The 23064-nt window shown below is 43.3% G+C and overlaps 1 protein-coding gene across 3 annotated transcripts in view; it reads right to left on the bottom strand.

The window, feature by feature from the left end:
• Positions 1–5814: 5814 nt before the first annotated feature.
• The window catches only part of CACNB1 (calcium voltage-gated channel auxiliary subunit beta 1), a 58009-nt gene continuing 40759 nt past the window's right edge, over positions 5815–23064 (bottom strand). For 2 of the 3 annotated variants that reach the window (XM_069952111.1, XM_069952112.1), the window contains 7 exons: positions 22748–22828; positions 20713–20771; positions 15716–15825; positions 14162–14313; positions 11500–11595; positions 11038–11223; positions 5815–6749 (listed from right to left, as the gene is read on the bottom strand). In XM_069952111.1, the coding sequence (XP_069808212.1) occupies positions 6330–6749; positions 11038–11223; positions 11500–11595; positions 14162–14313; positions 15716–15825; positions 20713–20771; positions 22748–22828 (1104 nt within the window). In that variant the 3' untranslated portion in view covers positions 5815–6329. Of the gene's footprint in view, positions 6750–10190; positions 11224–11499; positions 11596–14161; positions 14314–15715; positions 15826–20712; positions 20772–22747; positions 22829–23064 lie in introns of those variants that run through there. The other variant, XM_069952113.1, reaches the window with a different exon arrangement.

Genomic DNA, 23064 nt, shown 5'->3' on the forward strand with positions numbered 1-23064 from the left:
GTCACGTATAAAAACTAAGCAGAAAGTGGTGTAGTAAAGGGGACAGTGCCATGTGACCCGTCTCATATACACAGACCCCGGTCACTGGTGTACAGCTCAGCAGTCTACCCCGTCCAAAGGGACCACAATGTCCGCCATCAAGGAAAACCAATGACTACATCTATAAAGCAATGCTCCATGTATGACCGGCCCCAGGGGGTGGAGGCATTCATGATAATGCAAACTATCCATATATATGTACTATAGAGGCACTTCATGACTAGAAATGAGCGAACCGGGTTCAGGTTCGAGTCGATCTGAACCCGAACGTTCGGTATTTGATTAGCTGGGGCTGCTGAACTTGGATAAAGCTCTAAGGTTGTCTGGAAAACATGGATACAGCCAATGACTATATCCATGTTTTCCACATAGCCTTAGGGCTTTATCCAAGTTCTGCAGCCCCCACTAATCAAATGCCAAACGATCGGGTTCGGATTGACTCGAGCATGCTCCAGGTTCGCTCATGTCTATTCATGACTGGTATTCATGAGGCACTGACTGCATCTAGGAGCGGTTCAGATGCACTTTTGCTATAGGTATCGGGTCTAGGAGCACCTATGCAATTGCACTTACCGAGTAGTCAGTATGGTCATATGCAGAACACTTTTGGACCAGCTTTCTCCATATACATTTAGGTCAGAGGGCCTGTATACTGCACATGACTTCCCATATACTTCTGTAGTGGCCTGCTATCACTCTGCTACATATCAGCCTATCTGTGCCCTGCAATGCGGGTGAACCGTCAGCATGCCTCTATCTCTTCCTGCAGGTGTTTGGTAAAGCACTTGCATTTTTGTCTTGCTTACATAAAGTCTGACTACGTCAGTGCCGAGATTGGTATTTTCCACTAACGCAATGTAGATTCTAGGTTGCACCATGCACACAGCCTGAAACAACCAGGTGTTACATGTCAGTGAATGGGGATTTAATAGTAGGTAGAGAACTTGAGTCTGTCCAAACCTGGAAGTCTTGGCATTTGATTACTGGTGGCTGAAGAAGTTGGATGCAGCCCTTGAGAGTCCTGGAAAACATGGATACAGCTATAGGCCATAGGCTGTATTCAACTTCTTCAGTTACCCGTATTCAAATGCCAAGACTTCCAGGTTTGGACGGGCTCGAGCATCTCTAGTAGAAGGGACTATTCTGGGATACATGTCCTTGTCTGTTTTCTGCATTTAAAGGGGTAATCCGGATTTAGAAAAACATAGCTGCTTTCTCCAAAATATAGCACCATAACTGTTGTTGCGTGTGACATTAAAACTCAGCTCCATTAATTTCAATAAAAGTGATCTGCAATACCACGCACAAACTGGGGACAGGGGTGGTGCTGTTTTTGGAAGTAAGCAGAGATGTTTTTCTAATACTGAATAATCCCTTTAAGGGTGGGTTCACACATAACTGATCCTCAGCAGATTTCACGCAGTGAGTTCACAGCGAAATCCGCTGCGAATCCCTTCACTGTCATTGTAAATAGGATTACATACTCACAGTGGAATTTTTATCCCACTGCAAGTATATAATGGTGTTCAGAATGAAAGTAAGGAATTTGCAGTGGATTTTGTTGCAAACTGGCAGCGTGAAATCTGCTGCGAATCAGTTATGTTTGAACCCCCCCTTAAAGGAGAAGTCCGTCAATTTATAAAATCCGGCAACCGGCAGGGGAGAAATTGATTACAAGCATGAACTTACCTCTCCCCGTGCCCATGGTGAGCGGCGGGACTGCCCTTGGGACCCCCACCAGAAGGCATTATTGGCTGATGGACTGGGCGCTCAGCCAATCAGTGACTGGAGCGGTGTCCCCCCCAGTCACTGACTGGCTGAGGGGCCAGTCCATCAGCCGGGTCGTAACGTGTAAGCTCCGAAGATCCTAAGGAGGCCCCAAGGGAGAGGTACGTTAGAACTTGTAATCAATTTCCCCCCTCCCCCTGCTGATTGCAGGATTTTATAAATCGCCGGACTCCTCCTTTACTACATTCTCAAGTATTTTTCATAGTCAGGCCATGTTCTACCGGACGGATCATAGAACGGCCAGTGTTACTAAAGATCATCCCGAACGGTATTGCAGTACCGGCCGGATGATATTAATTTCTGCTGAATTGGGATGCGGATGCACCCGTGTGCGCCTGCATCCGAATTTACTGCTGCACACAATGGAGCATGGGGCCGGAGCCGCACGCTCCATTGTGTGCACTGACAGGTCCTTTGCGGCCGCTATTTGATGAATAGCGCCCGCAGAAAACTGATATGTCAATGGATGGAATCTCGGCTGGAGCGTATACTATATGGTTTGTTTAAACCAAGGACGTTGTTGCAAATTGTAACATGAATTATACAAAACATACCTTGTGTGAACATAGCCTTAAGTAGTAATAATAATTAGGAATAACAATTTTAGATTTTCTTTTTCTTAGAATTTGAATGCCCCTCTAATACTCTTCCTGGAAATATATAAATACATTGATGACTGGGTGTTACCATTGCTCTTGGCAATAGGTTTTGTGTGTCCAGTCAGTGCTGACTGCTCATTTCCAGTTATCAATGTATTGATTAATTTCCAGGAGGAATAACAGAGGTACAAGACAATGTAGAAATTTAACAGAGGTATTGTTACAGGACAGGACAAGCCCATGTAGATTCGGCCTCTTGCCAAATAACTACTTGGCACCCACTCCATAGCCCACCAAGGGAGTACAGGGGCAGACAATAGTAACTTGTCCTCAGGGCAGCTTCCCCATAGTGTGACTTCTTTACATAGTGGGAATGGAGGCAGGAACTAACAAGTAAATTCACAAAGTCATTGACAATAGCCCATGAATGAGAGGATTACTCTCCTGGCACACTGTATATGTCTTATACGCTGTATACTATCACATATAGTCAGATCCTCAGGAGGTTTAAAACCAAGCGACAAATGGGGATTCCCAGGATTCTTTCTCCAGTAAATTGTAAATTCAAGAATTTCTGGAATGAAACAGTTGCAGCAAATGGTTCCTTAGATGTGTATATAAATATATACAGATACCAGATGGAGCAGAGCAGACTTCTCCAGATGTAGCTGAGCTAGGGATGTCATGGCAAATGCATACGTTTTATATGGGATGAACTACAAGTCGCTGTAGCTTTGCCCCATGTAACAATACATGTTCATTCTTTGGACATAATGACAGAATCCGCCCGTGCATAAAATGGAGTCTATGACACGGGCGGAGACGCGCGTGCCTGCATCAGTCCGCCGGCGGGTGCGAACTGCGGAATGCAAGACGCGTTATCCGTCACCATTCCGTAGTGTGCACGCACCCTCACAATGAATGGTGCCACCACTGTCCGTCTCTGTATATGCCAGCATCCCAGTTTGTTATACAGCAATAACAATGTGTGAACCTAGTCTAAGTACTACAAGTGCACATAGATGAACCATAAGGAATATCACTTGTACATTTGTAATGAAGACCTTTGTGTGATGTTTGACCCTCCAATAGAAACAGAATTATGTGACATATATTGGTGCCCACCTATGGTTAGTAAGGGCTGAGCTGTCCCATGCTCCTGGATATCTGGTATTATTACACTGATGATTGTGTTTATGAGAAGGTCATCAAAAAGTATGGAGAAATAGAAAGGGAAAACAGAAAATGAAAGCAGCATATACATTACATGGCCACGAGCCAGCCCAATAAATCACCAGTAAGCTGTGTACAGATAGTATTGGTAATGGGGAAATTCCACATTAAACTGAAAGTACTTGCTTATTTATCAGTAATTTGCAGTGATCTCTAACCTAATAAAATGTTACTTACCTGGGAATCTGTTTTGTTGGGATCAGTAGGGATCTTTTCATTCTTAGGGCAATTGACTCTATGTTCTGTAAGGGTGTGTGTGTGTGTGGGGGGGGGGTTGTTATTGTTGCATGTCGAAAAGGACTAAGAGGTAATTCACACAATCAGTGCACAATTACGAACAATGTTCTACAGAATGAACTTAGGAACTCCCAACATCATTATTCATGACCTTCTATACAGTTTGGATCTTAGCGCTACTGTACTGACACAGCCGCACGCCTTTGTCAGTACAGTATCATGAAGATTTAAGCTTTTTCAGAGCTGGACCGAATTCTGGACCATAGCACATCGTCCGTGTATGGACCATTATTGTGGAACACGTGAATGAAAGTAGATGAGGGGGCCTATAATGGTTGACGGTACACCACATAGATAACAGGGCCCAGCACATAAGATGTTATTACAATCTCTCAGAGTCTACAATGTGTAGACTCCAGGACCTACACATCTAGATCCTTTAAGGGAGTATTCTGATCTGGACATGCACTTATCCTAAGTATGTTGATGAGGCACTCCTCCCCAAAATTCCCTCTCCCGGTTTTACCATAGCTGAAGTTCACTGCCAGCTTTAGATACAGCTAAGCTATGACCCATAGGTGGAATTTCCCTTTAAGATGTGAAAGTAAAAGAAGCCTGGTAAATCAGGGACACTTTCTGTTTTCAGTTTCATCCATATTCTGAAAACAGAAAAGCTTATTCTGCGTGACAGTATCCACAACACAGATCACATGTGCAGGTGCCACCAGGTGACATATATATATCTGGAATAGAACATTTATAGAAAACCCTGAGGGATTACCAACAAGGTCTACAGAATGCAACTTTCATCTTTACTACATTAGACACTTTGACTTTTGGCACTAGGGAAATGTGCAAATAGTTTCTTATCCATCCACATGTTGACATTGATAATGGTTGTATGGTTTGCGGCCTAGACACAACATATCATGGGATCCTAGGGATGGAGCTATAAGCCTTCTCCACCCAGTCTAGGGACTAGCATTGTGTAGAGATTTCGGGAGACGGTCTTAGAACCCAAACACAAATATGGGACATGACAAAGAAAAACTGCAGGCAAAGATATTACTATATGCAGGCACAATGTATACAGGCATTTGCTAATGGTTTACATCCTGGTTTTGCAAGAGAGCAAAGTAGGGTTAACATATTGGTCAGTGGTTCCTTGCTCGGCGTTGGTGTAGACCCCTTAGTCATCCAGGGGATAATACATTCGGCTCTCTTCACTCCAGAAAATACATTTATGGCACATGGTGTGTGAAATTCCCAACCTACAGACTCCCCCACAGTTGTCGGGCTGGGGTTGGCCTCAATGCACATTCCAGTGGGGGGTAAAGAAGTGATTGAGAGCGTCAAGTCCAAAGATCTGAGGATGCGGAAGTCTCATTGTCCTCTCAGTAAAGCTGGGAGTGGAGGAGTCAGTGCAATGAGAGGCAGGACGGCAGGAATAGATAGGAAGCCATACTGTACGGGGCGGTCAAGAAGATTGGGGGGGCAGAAGGCAGTGTTAAGTGCAGTGAGGGTGTCAGAAGGCAGTGTCGGTACAATTCATGAAATGGCAGTATATGCATGGGAGGTCAATAGAGGAGTCAGAGAACCGGCAGTGGCTGCAGTGTAATGGTGTCTAATCCCATGTATCAGACGGTTAGACCTAGATTACTTATGGATGATCAAGGTATCCAAATTTTAGAAGATGAACAGGTTCACATCATATAATAGCTAAGAGGTTGCTACTGACGGGATAAAGATTCAGGACACCGGATTGACACATATAGTTGGGGACGTTTCAGCTTCTAGAACAGGGATGAGTAACCTTCGGCCCTCCAGCTGTTGCGAAACTACAATTCCCATCATGCCTGGACAGCCAAAGCTTTAGCTTTGGCTGTCCAGGCATGATGGGAATTGTAGTTTCGCAACAGCTGGAGGGCCGAAAGTTCATCATCCTTGCTCTAGAACAAGTTACTGTATAAGTTATACAAGTTATTATAATTGATGGGAATGCTACATCACCGCCACCCAGACACATGTCATCCTAGATCATAGTGTAAGGTAATTCAGCAGCAGACTGACATTGAATGAAATATGGGGTCATGCTATGGGTTATGATGGAACCCGGCTAGTGGCCCTATCCTACTGCAGCGTTCCTTGAGAGTTTAGGGCCAAGGCAGTGTTATTCCTGGTGCACCAGCTGCAGTTAGGGCCCTGAGATGCAAGAAGAAGGAGACAAGCAATGCCTGTGTGTGACTATGGGGTCATCCATGGCTGAGCTGGGAGGACGGTATGGATGGACGTGAGAATATGAGGAATGTAAGAAACGTGTGTGTTCTGGAAGGAGCACTGTTTGTGAGGAGGAAGGCTGTACACTACAGACCTGATGTACACTGGAGACCCTCTCATTCATCTCATTCCAGGTCTGATTCCAGGGAGTCTCCATTAGCGAATACATACATCTCTCCCCCAGCTGTCCAGCTGAACCCTGTTCCTGCCTTCACCTTCATGCCAGTACTGCTCTCTCCCCTTCCCTTGTGGTCTTGGAGATTCCCTCCTCCTCCTCTGCTGCATGTTCTCCTGATCTGGACCCAGTTCTTCCCAGGAGCCCTGACGTTGGAGCCGCCCATGCTCCCCGCCATGACTTTTGGGCTCTGGATCCTCATATGGGTCTGTCTCTATGTCCATGCAGGAGTCTCCTGGCTCTGTGTATGCAGAGTCCCGGCTGCCTTGCGTCTCAGACTCCAGTGTGTCGTGTCGGGAAAGGACCCTTGAGCCCGTCTGGCCTCTCCGCAGTTGGTCCTCGTACACACCCGTTCGGTCGGGTCCCTCTGATCTCAGTTCTCCGTGAACCAAATATGGACCCTGGTTAGTGATACAAACAAAGCATGCAGAGACAGAAACACACGGGTTATTGTCATGCACACACACAGCGCAGGTTTGTTAGATAGCAGGGTAATATATTATCTTCAGGAACACTGGTAAGTATATATTATAACACAGACATTGTAACATAGATTAGGAAAGAAGTTCATAATGTTAGTTTTTGGGGGGACAACAACACAGTCTGCATATTAAGGGTGCGTTCATACGTACAGTGTGAACGCACCCTAAGGCTATGTTCACACTACGTAGGTTTCGTAATAATCATGGTCACGGAACGGCCAGTGTCTTACGCCATGTGAACACAGCCCAAAGGGGTATTCCAAGAAAGTCAACTTTTCCCCTTTCCACAGTAGGAGATGATCCGACCTCTGTACCCCCCCTCTGGTCTCCCTATTGGGTCCCTGGCTTCTGTATTATGAATAGAGCCACGGGTACAGCACGTGACCCGCAGCTCTATTCATAATGCAGAAGTCGGGGACCCCTGTGGATAGGGGAAAAGTTGATTTTCTTGGAATACCTCTTTTATTCTGAATATTAATAAATATAAATGTAAAAAACAAGGCATGAGGAATGAGGATCAGTCCACAACCAGACGACCCCTAAAGCCTTTTTCATATGTGTGTAGTAGGGACGGCCTAGAGACCCATCCGAGCCTGAACTTTTCCTAATGAACCAATACTTGGGCCAGGAATTGCGTCTCTAACATGGATAAAACACGTCTGTATTTGGCATGCATGAAAGCAACTTTTCTATGTGAATCCCTTCTCAACTAAACACATCTCATCCCCTCCGAAACAAAAAGAAAGACGTCACTACATAGTGTGAACCTAGCCACTGAATGACTTTTCTAACAACATATCCCTGTATAGGATAACACACTGGCTGACCAATTTCCCTACATATTTCTGGGTGTTGCCTTATTCATCAGATCTGGCCAGCCCCAGGCTCCCTGTTAGTCACGCCATACATGTGCATGGATTCCTCGCCAGCCTCTCGTGCTTGTCAGTGTGCAGTCATAGAGAGCTGCACATTCACTATGACAGAGGTATCAAGGTATTATTAAGAAGGGTGACAGCAGATTGAGGTACAAGACAAGGGTGACAGTGCTACCGAACATCTGCTCTCATATGGTTCCTGTGCAGCTTCACCTCACTTATCATGACGGACGCAACATTTATTATCATGTGACACTATAGGAACAAGGCATTGCACGTTCCTGTGTACTGTCTTGTGGTAACATGCCATTCTGTACTCAGTGATGAATTGCAAACACATAAAAGACTCATAGCATAGACATTATGGGGGAGATTTATCAAACATGGTGTAAAGTGAAACTGGCTCAGTTGCCCCTAGCAACCAATCAGATTCCACCTTTCATTTTCCAGAGAGTCTGTGAGGAATGAAAGGTGGAATCTGATTGGTTGCTAGGGGCAACTGAGCCAGTTTCACTTTACACCATGGTTGATAAATCTCTCTCTATATATTATATATATAATTTTTGCTATGAATGAAAGAAGATATCGGCCAATCTACATAGAAATGTAAAAAAAATGCTCAATCACCCCTCCAGTTCTAAGAACAATACCACCCACGGGCATGAAATGACTGCTGCTATCTAGTGCCCTCGGCTGCCATCAGCCACCCCCGAGCACGTGTTTCAGCAGAAACAATGAGCAGATGAATTGCATTGGTTTCCGATTATTGTTACGGTTTCCACTGAGATCAGCTAACCAGGAGGTTGCACACAACTGCGGACATATAACCACGCAGGTCTGGGTGATCCTAATGTGTATAATCTGTAATATGAAAGATCTTTTAGGTGGTATCTTTTAGTGTGGTTACAAACCATACCACAAACCCAGCTGCTTCGAGGAGTCTTAGCACCCTAGGGTCTTGCAGCAGTGGGGGACTTGGACCATGTGGTATATTTAAAGGGGTACTCAGGTGATTTTTTAAATCAACTGGTGTTAGAAAGTTATATAGATTTGTAATTTGTGCTTTCTGTCCATGTCAGGAACTGTCCAGAGCAGGAGAGGTTTGCTATAGGGATTTGCTACTGCTCTGGACAGTTCCTGATGTGGACAGAAGCGGCAGCAGAGAGCACTATGTCAGACTGGAAAGAATACACCACTTCCTGCAGGACATACAGCAGCTGATAAGTACTGAAAGACTTGAAATGTTTAAATATAAATAAATTATGCCTTCTACTTTCCCCACAACCATGTTCAGCATGGCCAAGGGTTCCTGGGTTCTCTATGGGGAGGGGTAAGCTGCATTCAGAGCGCTCTGATGGCGGCTTATCTCTCCCTGCACAAAGGGGTCAGGCAGTGAAGTTTTAGACCCACATACAAATTATACTGTTGGCTGAACCCGCCTAGAGTAGCGAGTTTTCCTGGGGTTGCTCCATATCACACACTTGAAGTAGTGGATACTTACTCTTAGAACCCACTCATAGTACAGTGCCTTTCCTTGATAAATATTGGTGTATTAACTTTAGAGAAGAACCTTGTGTGATGAGGATACGGAAGAAATTGATCTGTATGAACACTATTGGGCATTAGAAATGAGCGCAATTCGAGCAAGTCTGATCATTTGCCTTTTGAATACCGATGGCTGAAGAAGTTGGACGCCTGCCTGGGAAGTCCTGGAAAACTATGGCTGTATTTGGACTCCCTAGGGCTGCATCCAACTTCTTCAGCCACCGGCCACAATAAAAGTCTATCTTGATATTTGGGATAGTGAACTCTTACAATATTTTAAAAGGGTATTCCACTAAAACATAATTTTTCATATGTTGCTGCCCATGGTGAGACTAAGAATTAATTCCATACTTGTTATTATGTATTCAGTCTCCTTCCCCCAGTTCTGAACTGCTGCTTTCAGCTGAAGATACAAAAATCTGTGTGTGAGCTTTTCTCTCTGTCTCCCCCTCCTCCTCCCTCCCTTCTGAGATGGCTGATGTAAACAAGTCCAAGTCCTTAGACTGGTTCAAACTGGCCACAGCAAGCAATCACAGCTCAGCTTCCAGCTCTGGTGAAAGGAAAGAGGAGCTGTGATTGGTTGCTGTGGCCAGTTTGCACCAGTCTAAATTTTACACCCTTTGATAAATCTCCCCCATTGAGTTCATCAGTAACTTGACCTCAGATTAACCCTCAGCATTACAAAGAAGCTACAAAGTAGCAGATAAAGCCAGTCAGGGACTTGTTTCACAAGGGAGGGGGAAAAGAAATGCTCACATACAGTTTTTTGTGTCTTCAGCAGAAAACAGCAGCTCAGAACTGGGGGAAAAAGACTGAGTAGATAATAACAAGTATGGAAGGAATTGTTAGTCTCACAATGGGCAGCAACATATCAAACGTTATGTTTAAGTGGAATATCCCTTTAAAGGCGAACCATTGGCAATCAAATGTCCATGCCGAGAGAGTGCCCAACCCATTTATTCAACCTGTGAGGCACATAAAAGAATGCATGTATAACCACAGCATGGTGTGACCAACATGATCGAGACAGGAACAAAATAAAAGCACAATAAAAATTAAATAAACAAAAACATGAAACAATAGAATATTTATCAAGTACAGACACAGCCTATGACTGTCAGGTGTCGGGACCCAGATGGCGCGGCTGCAGGTGTGAGCAGTAGATGTCAGATAGGGGGTAGGGGGCTGGTGTCAGGCACTGCGGTTTCACATTAGCTGAGAAGATAAGAGCTTAGAGCAGAAGCAGGAAGTTTCCCATGGCTAAACAGTCATTGTCAGCAACCACCATACTGTGATATATATATATATATATATATATATATATACACACAGTGTAATGCAAAACATCCTCCAATGTCATATACTAGTACCTCAATACCCGGCCGTTTCTACTTCTAATACTTATTATAATACGTCATGTCTCCAAATCGGCCATTGCCATTTCATAAATTACATAGAGGTTTAATAGAGGTTTCTATATATATATGCGGTATATCGGTGGCGTCGCATGTGTTCTGTAAACAGTTTGCCTATCCGTCCATTAGCCCCCCCTGGAGGAAAGCTAGTGACGCATGGCTCGGATGTTATCCCCTCTTACGTAAGAAATAGCTGTCGCCCGGTTGGGTATGTAACTGTCAGGGCAGTAGCTAGGGTATATTGTGCTGGTCTCTGACATATCTCTTCCCTAAAAACTACACAGCATGTTCGTCCACCCTTGTGCTCGACCCTCCTTCTCCCCGACTTCCCCACAATCCCAGGTTCTGTTTTAGGGAGGTGAGGACTTGCACCTGGAGATTGGAGACGGGCGCGGGGCTGGATGCCAGGGCTGCCGTGGCAAGGGTGCGGTTGAGCAGAGGATTGGGTGGGTTGATGCTCGGCGGGTGGGTTGCTTTCCAGTAGGCTTCTAAGTATTCGGCCAGGTGCTCGCAGGCGTCCTCCAGCTGGTTCTCGTCCAGGATGATGTCAAACATTTCCTGTGGGCACAAGAGTGGTAAGTAGTGTTACTACGTTATGGCTTATCAATAAACTAAGGCTATCAATGAGGTAGTAACGTCTCCATACTCTATGGATGGGTAAGGAATAGTCATTATCTATTCCAGGCCTAATGTGGCAGGCTAAAATGGAAACAATCCATTCGCGGGAAAGGAACAGATTGTGTTTGTTTATTGAGCAGGACATGAACTTGTCACAGTAGCTGAGCATTACTCCGTGTTCTGCCGGCTATGACTGCCAGGAATGCTGACACTCACCGGAGGGCACTGCGCCAGCTTATCCGCTGCCACCATCTGTACATTTAAATGCTTTGCTTGAGACTTCCCTCTGGATTTTATCAGCCTATGTAATACCTGGGGAAAGAGAATACAGATCACACAAGGAGTTTTAGGAATCTCTAGTATATAGGGATATAGATACAACAGGAAAAAGTACATAATACATACAGTACATATTACCCAATTCTCCACCCTTACCAAAGTACAAATTACCAATGGTAATACCATATATACTATAATAGCTCATGGGTGCACTAACTCATTAAATGTCATATAAACCTAATGCAAGGTGTAGTGAACCTAAGTGGAGACTGCGGTACCCATTCATCCCCCCATTCATTAAAGGGGTATTCCACTCAAACATAACTTTTCATATGTTGCTGCCCATGGTGAGACTAACAATTCCTTCCATACTTGTTATTATTCAGTCTCCTTCACCAATTCTGAGCTGCTGCTTTCTGCTGAAGACACAAAGCTCTGTGTGAGCTTTTCTCCCCCCCGTCTGATGTAAACAAGTCTCTGGCAGGCTTTATCTGTAACTTTGTAGCTTCTTTGTAATGCTGGGAGAGTTCATCTGAGGTTAAGTTGCTAATGAACTGTGACCAACTCTCCCGGCATTACAAAGTTGCTACACAGTTGCAGATAGGGAATTGTTTACATCAGCTGTCTGGAAAGGCATGGGGGAGAGAGGGAGACAGAGAGAAAGGCTCACACACAGATTTTTGTGTTTTCAGCAGAAAACAGCAGCTCAAAACTGGGGGAAGGAGACTCAATAGATAATAACAAGTATGGAAGGAATTGTTAGTCTCTCCATGGGCAGCAACATATTAAAAGTTATGTTTGAGTGGAATACCCTTTTTACAAGTTATCCCGTATACTGTGGGGATATATTAAAGGACAACTCCGGCCAAAACTATTTTTTAATATGTTATTACTTATGGAAAGTTAGACAAATTTCTAATGTACATTAATTATGGGAAATGCACATATAGGGCTATTTCCCTTAATTTAGTAAATAAGGGAGACTTCAGATTCTCAAAAAAAAAGTGACGTCACGAACCGGGGGTGTAATTACAATGAAGTGTCCAGCAGGGGCGCACTATATATAGAAGTCAATGAGTACCATTGACTTCTATATCTAGTGCGCCCCTGCTGGACACTCCATTGGAATTACAATGGATGTGTGTGTAAATGGAATATACAGTGTTTTTGATTGAATACATTTATGGAATACTTATTCCATAAATGTAATCAATCAGTACATCACAGTAAGCCCGCCGCCACCCGCCAGCCGAACCGCCACCGCTCTGGAGTACACTCAACTACTACTCTCATCACCTGCTCATAGCATGCGCAGGTGATGGGAGAGTAGTAGCTGGGTTATATTGTGATTATATTGTGATGAGATCGCCGCCGCTGATGCTGCGCAGGGGGAGCCGCTCATCACTGTGCAGCTATCATCCTCCTCCGCTCCCCCCTCCTGCTTCTTCTTCCTGGATCTGGCTGACTCCCCGCCCGGCCGCCGCTCTCCGATCACACGTGCCGGCCGGGGACACCAGGAAGCACCGGGAGCCGGCACCTGTGATCGGAGAGCGGCGGCCGGGCGGGGAGTCAGCCATCACATAGTGTAAAGTTTGGCCAGATCCAGGAAGAAGAAGCAGGTGGGGGGAGTGGAGGGGGATGATAGCTGCACAGTGATGAGCGGCTCCCCCTGCGCGGCATCAGCGGCGGCGGTGGCGATCTCATCGCAATATAACCCAGCTACTACTCTCCCATCACCTGCGCATGCTATGAGCAGGTGATGAGAGTAGTAGTTGAGTGTAGTCCAGAGCGGCGGCGGTTCGGCTGGCGGGCGGCGGCGGGCTTACTGTGATGTACTGATTGATTACATTTATGGAATAAGTATTCCATAAATGTATTCAATCAAAAACACTGTATATTCCATTTACACACACATCCATTGTAATTCCAATGGAGTGTCCAGCAGGGGCGCACTAGATATAGAAGTCAATGGTACTTATTGACTTTTATATATATAGTGCGCCCCTGCTGGACACTCCATTGTAATTACACCCCCGGTTCGTGACGTCACGGTATTTCAGGGAATCTGAAGTCTCCTTGATCTACTAAATTAAGGGAAATAGCCCTATATGTCCATTTCCCATAATTAATGTACATTAGAAAGTTGTCTAACTTTCCGTAAGTAATAACATATTAAAAATTTTTTGGCCGGACTTCTCCTGGCAGCGGTGTCAAATTCGCAGCCCTCTAGCTTTTGCAATACTACAATTCCCATCATGCCTGGGAAGTCAAAGCTATAGTTGTCCAGGGACAATGGAGCTGGAAGACTCCATGTTTGACACCTGTGTATTAGGGTATAGCCCTAACAATAAAAGAATACATGGTGACAAGCAGTGTACAATGGGGAGTGGTGTTAGCACATAGTGATACTCCCTAATAACACAGACATTACTGTACACTATCACTTAAGGTACCACATTCAGTGCCACATCAGTACCCAGCTCCAGTGCCAAATGTTAGTGTATAGGGAGAACCCCATGCATATATTTCAGCAGCAGTGTATGTTACCTACTACATAAAACACTCACTGTACTATCAGCACTCTTCCTGTAATACTCACTTTAGGAGAGGTGATCTTAATATACACAATGATCGGTGCCAGGGAAGTCTTGGCCAGCTGAGCCGGGTGGTTTATTGTGTCGGCGTCCAGTGCCACCAGCTGCAGGGTTCTGGCTAACTCGAATATGCGCTCAATTTCACTCTGCACCTCCGCTGTATCCCAGGAGAAAGAGGACAAACAGTTTTAGTATATAAATAATTAATATAGGAAATCGTGGTTCAACCTGTGGTTCTCCAGCTGTTGCAAAACTACAACTCCCATAATGCCCGGACAGCCATCAGATGTCTGGGCACGATGGGAGTTGTAGTTTTGCAATAGCTTGGAGAGCCATAGGTTAGAAAACATTAGTTTATAAGATGTAGTAATCTTTTTATTATATCTTGATGTTACAAGTAGAGATGAGCAAACCTCGAGCATGCTGTTGTCTGGAAAACATGGATACAGCCAATGACTATATCCATGATTTCCACATAGCCTTAGGGCTTTATCCAACTTCAGCAGCCACCGCTAATCAAATGCCGTACGATGGGGTTCGGATAGACTCAAGCATGCTCCAGGTTCGCTCATCTCTACTTACAAGCCAAAAGCCTGAGGCTGCACTACTGAGACAACACATAACTACCAGATAGTATGTACATATTGTTGGATTTGGTGTTTTGACTCCCTACACAGCAATGGGTACAAATAAGAAGGTGACATCCTCATAATCTGTCAGTCGTGCAGCCTCAGGATTTGGGCCTGTTTAGCTCTTCGCATCCATGAACGTTTTCCTTTACATTTACCCTATTAACCACTGATTTTCCATGTCATATACTGCACTATACTAAGTACCAATGCCTCTTTGTCCATATACGGTATATTCTTGTTTCCAATCCTTAAAGGGGTACTCTAGCAAAAAAAACAATTCTTTCAAATCAAGTGGTGTGAAAAAGTGCCAGATTTGTAAATGACTTCTAGTGAAGAAAAATCTCCAGTCTTCCAATACTTTTACCTGCTGTATGTACTGCAGGAAGTGCTTTATTCTTTCCAGTCTGACAGAGTGCTCTCTGCTGCCACCTCTGTCCATGACAGGAACTGTCCAGAGCAGAAGCAAACCCTCATAGAAATCCTCTCCTGCTCTGGACAGTTGCTGTCATGGACAGAGGTGGCAGCAGAAAGCACTCTGTCAGACTGGAAAAAATACACCACTTCCTGCAAGACATACAGCAGCTGATAAGTACTGGAAGATTGGAGAATTTTTTATTAGACGTAAATTAAAATTGCTAGCACTTTCTGGCACCAGCGGATTTAAAAGAAAACATTATTTGCTGGAGTACCCCTTTAATCTAACTATGTCACACTGCCTGGTTGTCACACAGTCAAGTTAGTGGGGTTGCGTTGCGACCCACAACTGGCTGCGACCGTGACCCTGCACTCTCGGAAAGATTTTTTTTACAACTGTGAGGTCACAACCCCATTCACTTGACATAGTGGAGTCGTGCAGCCAGGCAGCGCGACATGATGATTTCTAGTCACATGACCAGGGATGGCCTTCTAGCTACCTAGAACACTCACCAAGACTAGAGCGTGTGTTAGACCTCTCCATGATGTTGTGCTTGCTGGGATTGTTCAGGACGGAACGTTTGGCAAGAGAGATGTCAGCGGTGACCCGAGTGATGGAAATCCTGATGGAAAGACCATAAATTAATATATATATATATATATATAGAGAGAGAGAGAGAGAGAGAGAGAGAGAATGGTAAACATTCTCATGCGTTGTACATAACATTTTTGCTGCCTATAATATATAAACTACATAAAAGTTCACAGGAATCTCAGCTGTGTCTATTTCCAGGCCAAGAAGTGAAAGGAACCCATTCATATAATTGTAGACGTCACGTGTATTGTGTTGGGGGGACGGCCCCAGTCTTGTAAAATAAATTCAGCGTTGCCTCATTCAGAGCTAAGTGACTCATCAATGTCACTCATTCAGCTTTATAGCACCCTCATAAACGTTCATTCGTTCCATGAAGGGTTCTGCATTCTTCTTATTTACAGATTTACTACAGCGGCAAAAACCAGATGTATAAAGGAAGACAGAGAAGAGCTCTATGTATAGGCTGGGATCCACCATACCAGGCCAGCTATTACTATTACTACACAAAGCATACTATATCTATTCTGTACAGCTATGTGAGGCCGGGTTCATCATATTTACCCTATATACACCCTCTGTGGCTCATATATATATCAGCAAAGGATCAAGATGGGATACTGATGTATATAAGTGCATTGACTTCTACTATACTAAGTGTATTGGACTAAAAGGTAAAAATACATGTGGGCAATGACCCATGTGTAGTCACTAGTTTACTACATTTGCGCTATTTAGGTCAATGGGGCCTATGTGTGTATATTCACATATATGGTAGCATCCTATATAACATCGTAATGTGAACCTGGCCTATGCTTTATAGTTCTGGCACAATTTAAAGGGGTACTCCAGCGAAAATCGTTTCCTTTCAAATCAACTGGTTTCAGAAAGTTATATAGATTTGTAATTTTCTTCTATTTAAAAATCTCCAGTCTTACAGTACTTATCAGCTGCTGTATGTTCTGTAGGAAGTGGTGTATTCTTTCCATTTTGATAAAGTACTCTCTGCTGCCACCTCTGTCCATGTCAGGAACTGTCCGGAGCAGGAGAGGTTTTTGGGGGGGATTTGCTGCTGCTCTGGACTGTTCCTGACATGGACAAAGGTGGCAGCAGAGAGCACTGTGTCAGATTGAAAAGAAAACACCACTTTCTGCAGGACATACAGATTTAGCAGCTGCTGAATATTGAAAGACTGGAGATTTTTAAATAGAAGTAAACTGAAAATCTATATAATGTTCTTAAACCAGCTGATTTGACAGAAAAAAAAGATTTTTGCTGGAGTACCCCTTAAAAGGGGCTATCCCGAATGAAAAAAAAAACACTGCTACTTTCTTCCAAAAACAGCAGCACGCCTGTCATCAGGTTGTATGCCATATTATGACTCGGCTCCTTTTAGGCCAGGGATGTGGATCTAGGGCAACTTCTTAAGCCACCTAACAATGAGACTCAAGCATACTGATGTCTATACATAACACATCCAGTGGAACACACTATAATCCCACTGACCCTTGTGTTGGGTATGTGTATGAGGGTCTCCCAACTGTCTCCCTATGGCAGATGTTGGGAGTGAAGTATGGGGCATGACCCTTTTGTTCTTAGAGGGATAACCCACCTCCACCATACAGAACCCATGCATACTCAGGATCAGGAGAGATAGCTGTCGGCCAAAAGTCTGAAGCCATCTATATAAATAGCTTTACTAAAGCTTCAGTAAATATTGCAGGAATATGCCTATACACATGGCCAGGTGGTTTCATCATGAAGCATATTCCAGCCTGGTTCTCAGGATTTCATCAGCAGGCGGGGCTGGGCTACTCACAACCATTCATTCACCTTTGTAGAATTTTCCAGGAAAAGAGACTGTTGCTCTTGTAAACTGTTTAGTAATTCAGAGACTGTTTATCTGTGAACACTAATGACTGTTTATAGCTGTTGCCTGTACATATGTTATGTGTTTGTGGTGGGTGGTGTCTGGCAGCGCTCTTCTCTCTCCTAGATATTGGGGGCCCATGCTTAGTGCAGGGAGGAGTACAGGTATACACTGCTATGTTCTGATGTCACTGGGAGTGTGCGGTCAGCTGCCAGGTGACTTCTGCACATAGTCAATAGTCGGGCAAGTTCAGACAACAGTTTTTTTAAACAGTTCAGTCACTGTTTAAAAAAAAAAGACACCCAAAAAGTGGAAAAAAAAAAAAGTTGCATCTTTTTTAAAGGGAAAACTGGGCTTACTACCCCCCCTTTATATGTCATCCGGCGTTTCATAGGATATTGTGCATATAACTGACTGCAGCTTGAAGGTCTCTAAGGCCGTACCCGCAGCAGCTTCAATCTCATGAGTCACATAGGTTTGTTTGGGGTCATAAATCAACAGTATAATATATGTGACATTGGTATAAAGAGAACAGCACTGATGAGAATAGCGCCATCTGCTGGCAGTTTTTGAAAAGTTTCAATAAATTTCATTAGTTGCATGGGACAGCAGTACATTAGGTCTAGACTCTCATACATGTATAACGGTTAGGATTGGATTATACATGTTGCAAGACTACAACGCCCATCATAATAGAAGTCTTGGAGAGCCACAGGTTGGGGACACTGCTGTAATGCCATCATCCCACAGGTTAATGGCTCACTGCTGCCCACTGGTGGTCATACACAGATCTGTTTTGCCATAACAAAAATTGTTTTTGTATTTTGTGTTATAAGGATAAAGAGACGTGGTAACTTTGCAATTTATGTGTGTTTCATAATAGACAAAACATTTTTAGTAAAATTCAACAAAATGAGTGTTCACCCTGTACACAGCTGCCTAAAAAAAAATGTAAGGTACAGAAAGACACAATAACTCTACCAGTGATAAAGCAACTGTATAGGCAAACCTAGAAGTACTATGCCACATACACATTAGTATTTAGATAACAAATAGAAATACCATATATACAATGTAGCAGCTCTCTATTAATGTGGGTGTGGGTAGTAAAACAAATAAGCTGCTACATATCAAACAATCTAGCTATATGGCTCTAGTGATTGTATGGAAACTGCAGTATTGTTACTTGGGTGTATCCCTATTTATATATTCTGTTTATATTTTTATATCTTTGTTATTCATTATTCTTCTTTTGTGTGTGTGTGTGTATATATATATATATATATATATATATATATATATATATATATATATATGTATATATATATATATTAGTCCAGGAATTCTGCAGCACAACCTTTTAGTGAAAAAAAATCCAAAAGTGTATTTATTCCATATTTAGTAAAATAAAAAAAATTACATGAAACGTTTCAATCTCTTCCCGAGACCTTGTAACTGCATACACATAGGTGGAGTTTTATCAAACATGCAACCAATCAGATTCCACCTTTCAATCCTCACAGACTCTTTGGAAAATCAAAGGTGGAATCTGATTGGTTGCTATGGGCAACTGAGCCAGTTTCACTTTACACCATGTTTGATAAATCTCCCCCATAGTCTCCTATCATAAAGGATCATTTTATGCAAATTGGCTTTTTCTATATGAAACCACCACATTGATGATTCTGTTCGGGGAGGAGGTGGTTAATCCATGGATTAAGGTATCGTATGGACTGTCCGAGGTGGTTACACAGATATCCGCATATAAATAGTCCTCATTTATGCTGAGCTGGTGGGAATGCGGCCTGCGGAGCGCTGCGTGAGTCACTTATGTTGCTGGGTGACTTTGTACAGTTTTACCTATATGGAACCCGATTCTAAGGAACTAAAAATCAAAAGTGCATCCGTTTCTTGCAAAAACGGATTGCAAAAACGTAGTGTGAACCCAGCCTAACATTGTTGTTCACCCTTTTCTGTCTGATTTACATGGATTTTAAAATAGAATTACAAATCTTTGGCACTTTCTGGCACCAGTTGATTTGAAAGAATTTTTTTGTGAACTACCCCTTTTAGTGGCAGCACTGTTCAGGAAAAAAAAAAGCTTTGGGGCCAAGTAGATCCCTGTTTTTGACTGTTACTACCTGCAGAGAGCGATTTCTCATATACTATATGCTGAATGTAATCTGCACTAAACTTCTAAAAGTTGAAAGGGTTCTCTGGAAGGAAAAAGACATTCTTAAATCAATTACATTTAAAAAAAAAACAAAAAAACACACACATTCTTAAATCACCTGGGGACAGAAAGTTACACAGATTTGTAAACAATTTCTATTAAAATCCTAATTCTTCCAGTACTTCTCAACTGCTGTATGCCCTGCAGGAAGTGGTGTATTCTTTCCAGTCTCACACAGTGCTCTCTGCTGCCATCTCTGTGCATGTCAGGAACTGCCCAGAGCAGGAGAGGTTATCTATGAGGATTTGCTGCTCTGGACAGTTCCTGACATGGACAAGGGTGGCAGCAAAGAGCACTCTGTCAGACTGGAAAGAATATACCACTTCCTGCAGGACATATGGGAGCTGATAAGTACTGGAAGACTTGAGATTTATATATAAAATACATTTATAGAACTTTCTGACACCAGTTGATTTAAAAATAATATCAAAGTTTTTGGTTGGGGGAAAAAAATAAATAAATAAATTGCTCCACAACTATATGAGACATTCACCCACAGTGTAACGTTTTCAATATATATTATAATATAGACATTTGTTATTCACTTCCTTTCAGTCTCTCACTGTATCCTCGTTGCATCTTACAATAAAATAACCTGCGTCATTTCTACGTTTAGGGTAGCTTCACACGTACCGCATCGCAATGGATTTTCTGCTGCGGATCCGCAGCAGATTTGATGGGGCAGATTTGATGCTGTGTTCATTTATTTAGTCAAATCTGCTGCGGATCCGCAGCAGAAAATCCACTGCGATACGTTACGTGTGAAGCTACCCTTAGACTTTTATTCCCGAATCGACATTTAAGGGGTTAAATACCTTCCATCAAAGCGATGCTTCAAGAAGTCAAACAAAGCTTTCTGCATCATATCTGTGACCTATGGACACATAAAGAGATGTTGGAGAACTGCAGACTAGCCCAACGGATGAAGACAGACAGGACGGCCACATAGTGGGGGGATACAAGAATGAGAGGGCTACAAGGATGGAAATCTATAGAGCAGGGGGAGGGAACCTTGGCTCTCCAGCTGTAGCAAAACTACAACTCCCATCATGCCTGGACAGCCAAAGCTAAAGCTTTGGCTGTTCAGGCATGATGGGAGTTGTAGTTTTGCAACAGCTGGAGAGCCGAAGTTCCCTACCCCAGTTATAGTGGATAGATACACAAGTAACAAAGAGGTTGTAGAATTTCGTGTAATAGTGGTGTGGCTGTGTTTCTGTGTATATATTAAGTTAAAGGGGTTCTCCGGGATTAGAAAAAGCACAGCTTCTTTCTTGCAGAAACAGCACCGCCCCTGCCCTCAGGTTGTGAAAGGTATTACAAACAGGCTCTATTCACTTCAATGGAACTGAGCTGCAAAACCCCACACTTAAACTGAGGACAGGAGAGGTTTTCTAAGCCTGGACAACCCCTTTAACATACACTTGTCCATACATTAACACTCTGTATAACTTGGGGGTTGCTTTATTTGCTCAAGATTAGAAAGCATGACTATGACATGACTATGCACTTATAAGACAAAATGTCTAAAACTATCTAGACTTCACAAGGCATTGTTATCAGAGTGAAAGATAGCAATGAAATTGGGCCCTGGCTGGGTCACCTCTCCTTTCATAATCCACCTTAAAGGGATACTCTGGTGAAAATCTGAAAGTTATATACATTTGTAATTTACTTCTATTTATAAATCTCCAGTCTTCCAGTACTTATCAGCTGCTGTACGTTCTGCAAGAAGTAATGTTTTCTTTTCAGTCTGACACAGTGCTCTCTGCTGCCACCTCTGTCCATGTCAGTAACTGTCCAGAGCAGGAGAGGTTTTCTATGGGAATTTGCAGCAGAGTGCACTGTGTCAGACTGGAAAGATTACACCATTTCCTGCAGGACATGCAGCAGCTGATGAGTAGACGTAAACACAAGTAAATTATAAATCTATATAACTTTCTGAAACCAGTTGATTTGAAAGAAAAAGATTTTTGCTGGAATACCTCTTTAAGTTAGCTGGGTCTTCCCTGCACCCTATAAATATATCTGCTAAGCCAGGCATGTATGTTTATGAATTAATCCAGCGCCTGGGGTCCCCCCATACATATTCCTACTTGGTTCAGCTGAGTATGCATGTGTGTTCAATGGGAAGAGAACACAAGCACCAAAGGATTGGCATGCTGAAATCCAACTGTCTGATCCTTATTTTCCCTTGCTGTTTGGAGGAGAGTCCAGATTGTTATGGAGCCCGGACACAAGACTTCTGACACTTTAAAGTTCCCTCAGTTATTCTTTAAAGGGGTATTCCACTCAAACATAACATTTTACATGTTGCTGCCTATGGTGAGACTAACAATTCCTCCTATACTTGTTATTATCTATTCAGTCTCCTTCCCTCAGTGCTTTCTGCTGAAGAAACAAATATCTGTGTGTGAGCTTTTATCTCTGTCTTACCCTCCTTCCCCCTCCCTTCTGAGACAGCTGATGTAAACAAGTCCCTGGCTGGCTGTATCTGCAACTTTGCAGTTTCTTTGTATTGCTGGGAAGGTTAATCTGAGGTCAAGTTGCTGATGATCTCATGGGATTAATCCTCTTGGCCTTACTAAATTGCTACAAAGTTGCAGATAGGGACTTGTTAAGATCAACTGTTTCGGAAGGGAGGGGGAGACAGAGATAAAAGCTCACAAACAGTATACTGTCTTCAGCAGAAAGCAGCAGCTCAGAACTGGGGGAAGGAGACTGAATAGATAATGACAAGTATGTAATGAATTGTTAGTCTCAGCAAGTTATGTTTGAACAGAATACCCCTTTAAGCTGCTAGAAAAGACAAGAACCACTGGCATCTATAGATGGTTTGCTTATTTCATGTACCTCATATCCTTTCAGGGAGGGTCCAACTAAAATAATAGGCCGCATGGATGGAACCACATCATATGGAGGGATGTGTTCAGTCTGTAAGAGAAAGTCCAGGTTATACCTATTCTGGTGCCCGCACCTTCATGCACCAAGTCATGCAGCTCTGTACCCAAATCTACTGACCACAGTCACTTTACAGCATGCAGTATTCTGAGACCTCACACAACATCTACACCACAGAGGCAATACAGAAGACATACACAGTTACTTACTGACTTCTGCCTCTGTTTGGCTATTTATAAGGAGTCAGGAAAGCAATGGGAGGGGTAGAG

The sequence above is a fragment of the Dendropsophus ebraccatus genome, chromosome 14 (genome assembly GCF_027789765.1).
Source record: "Dendropsophus ebraccatus isolate aDenEbr1 chromosome 14, aDenEbr1.pat, whole genome shotgun sequence".
Taxonomy (NCBI): Eukaryota; Metazoa; Chordata; class Amphibia; order Anura; family Hylidae; genus Dendropsophus; species Dendropsophus ebraccatus.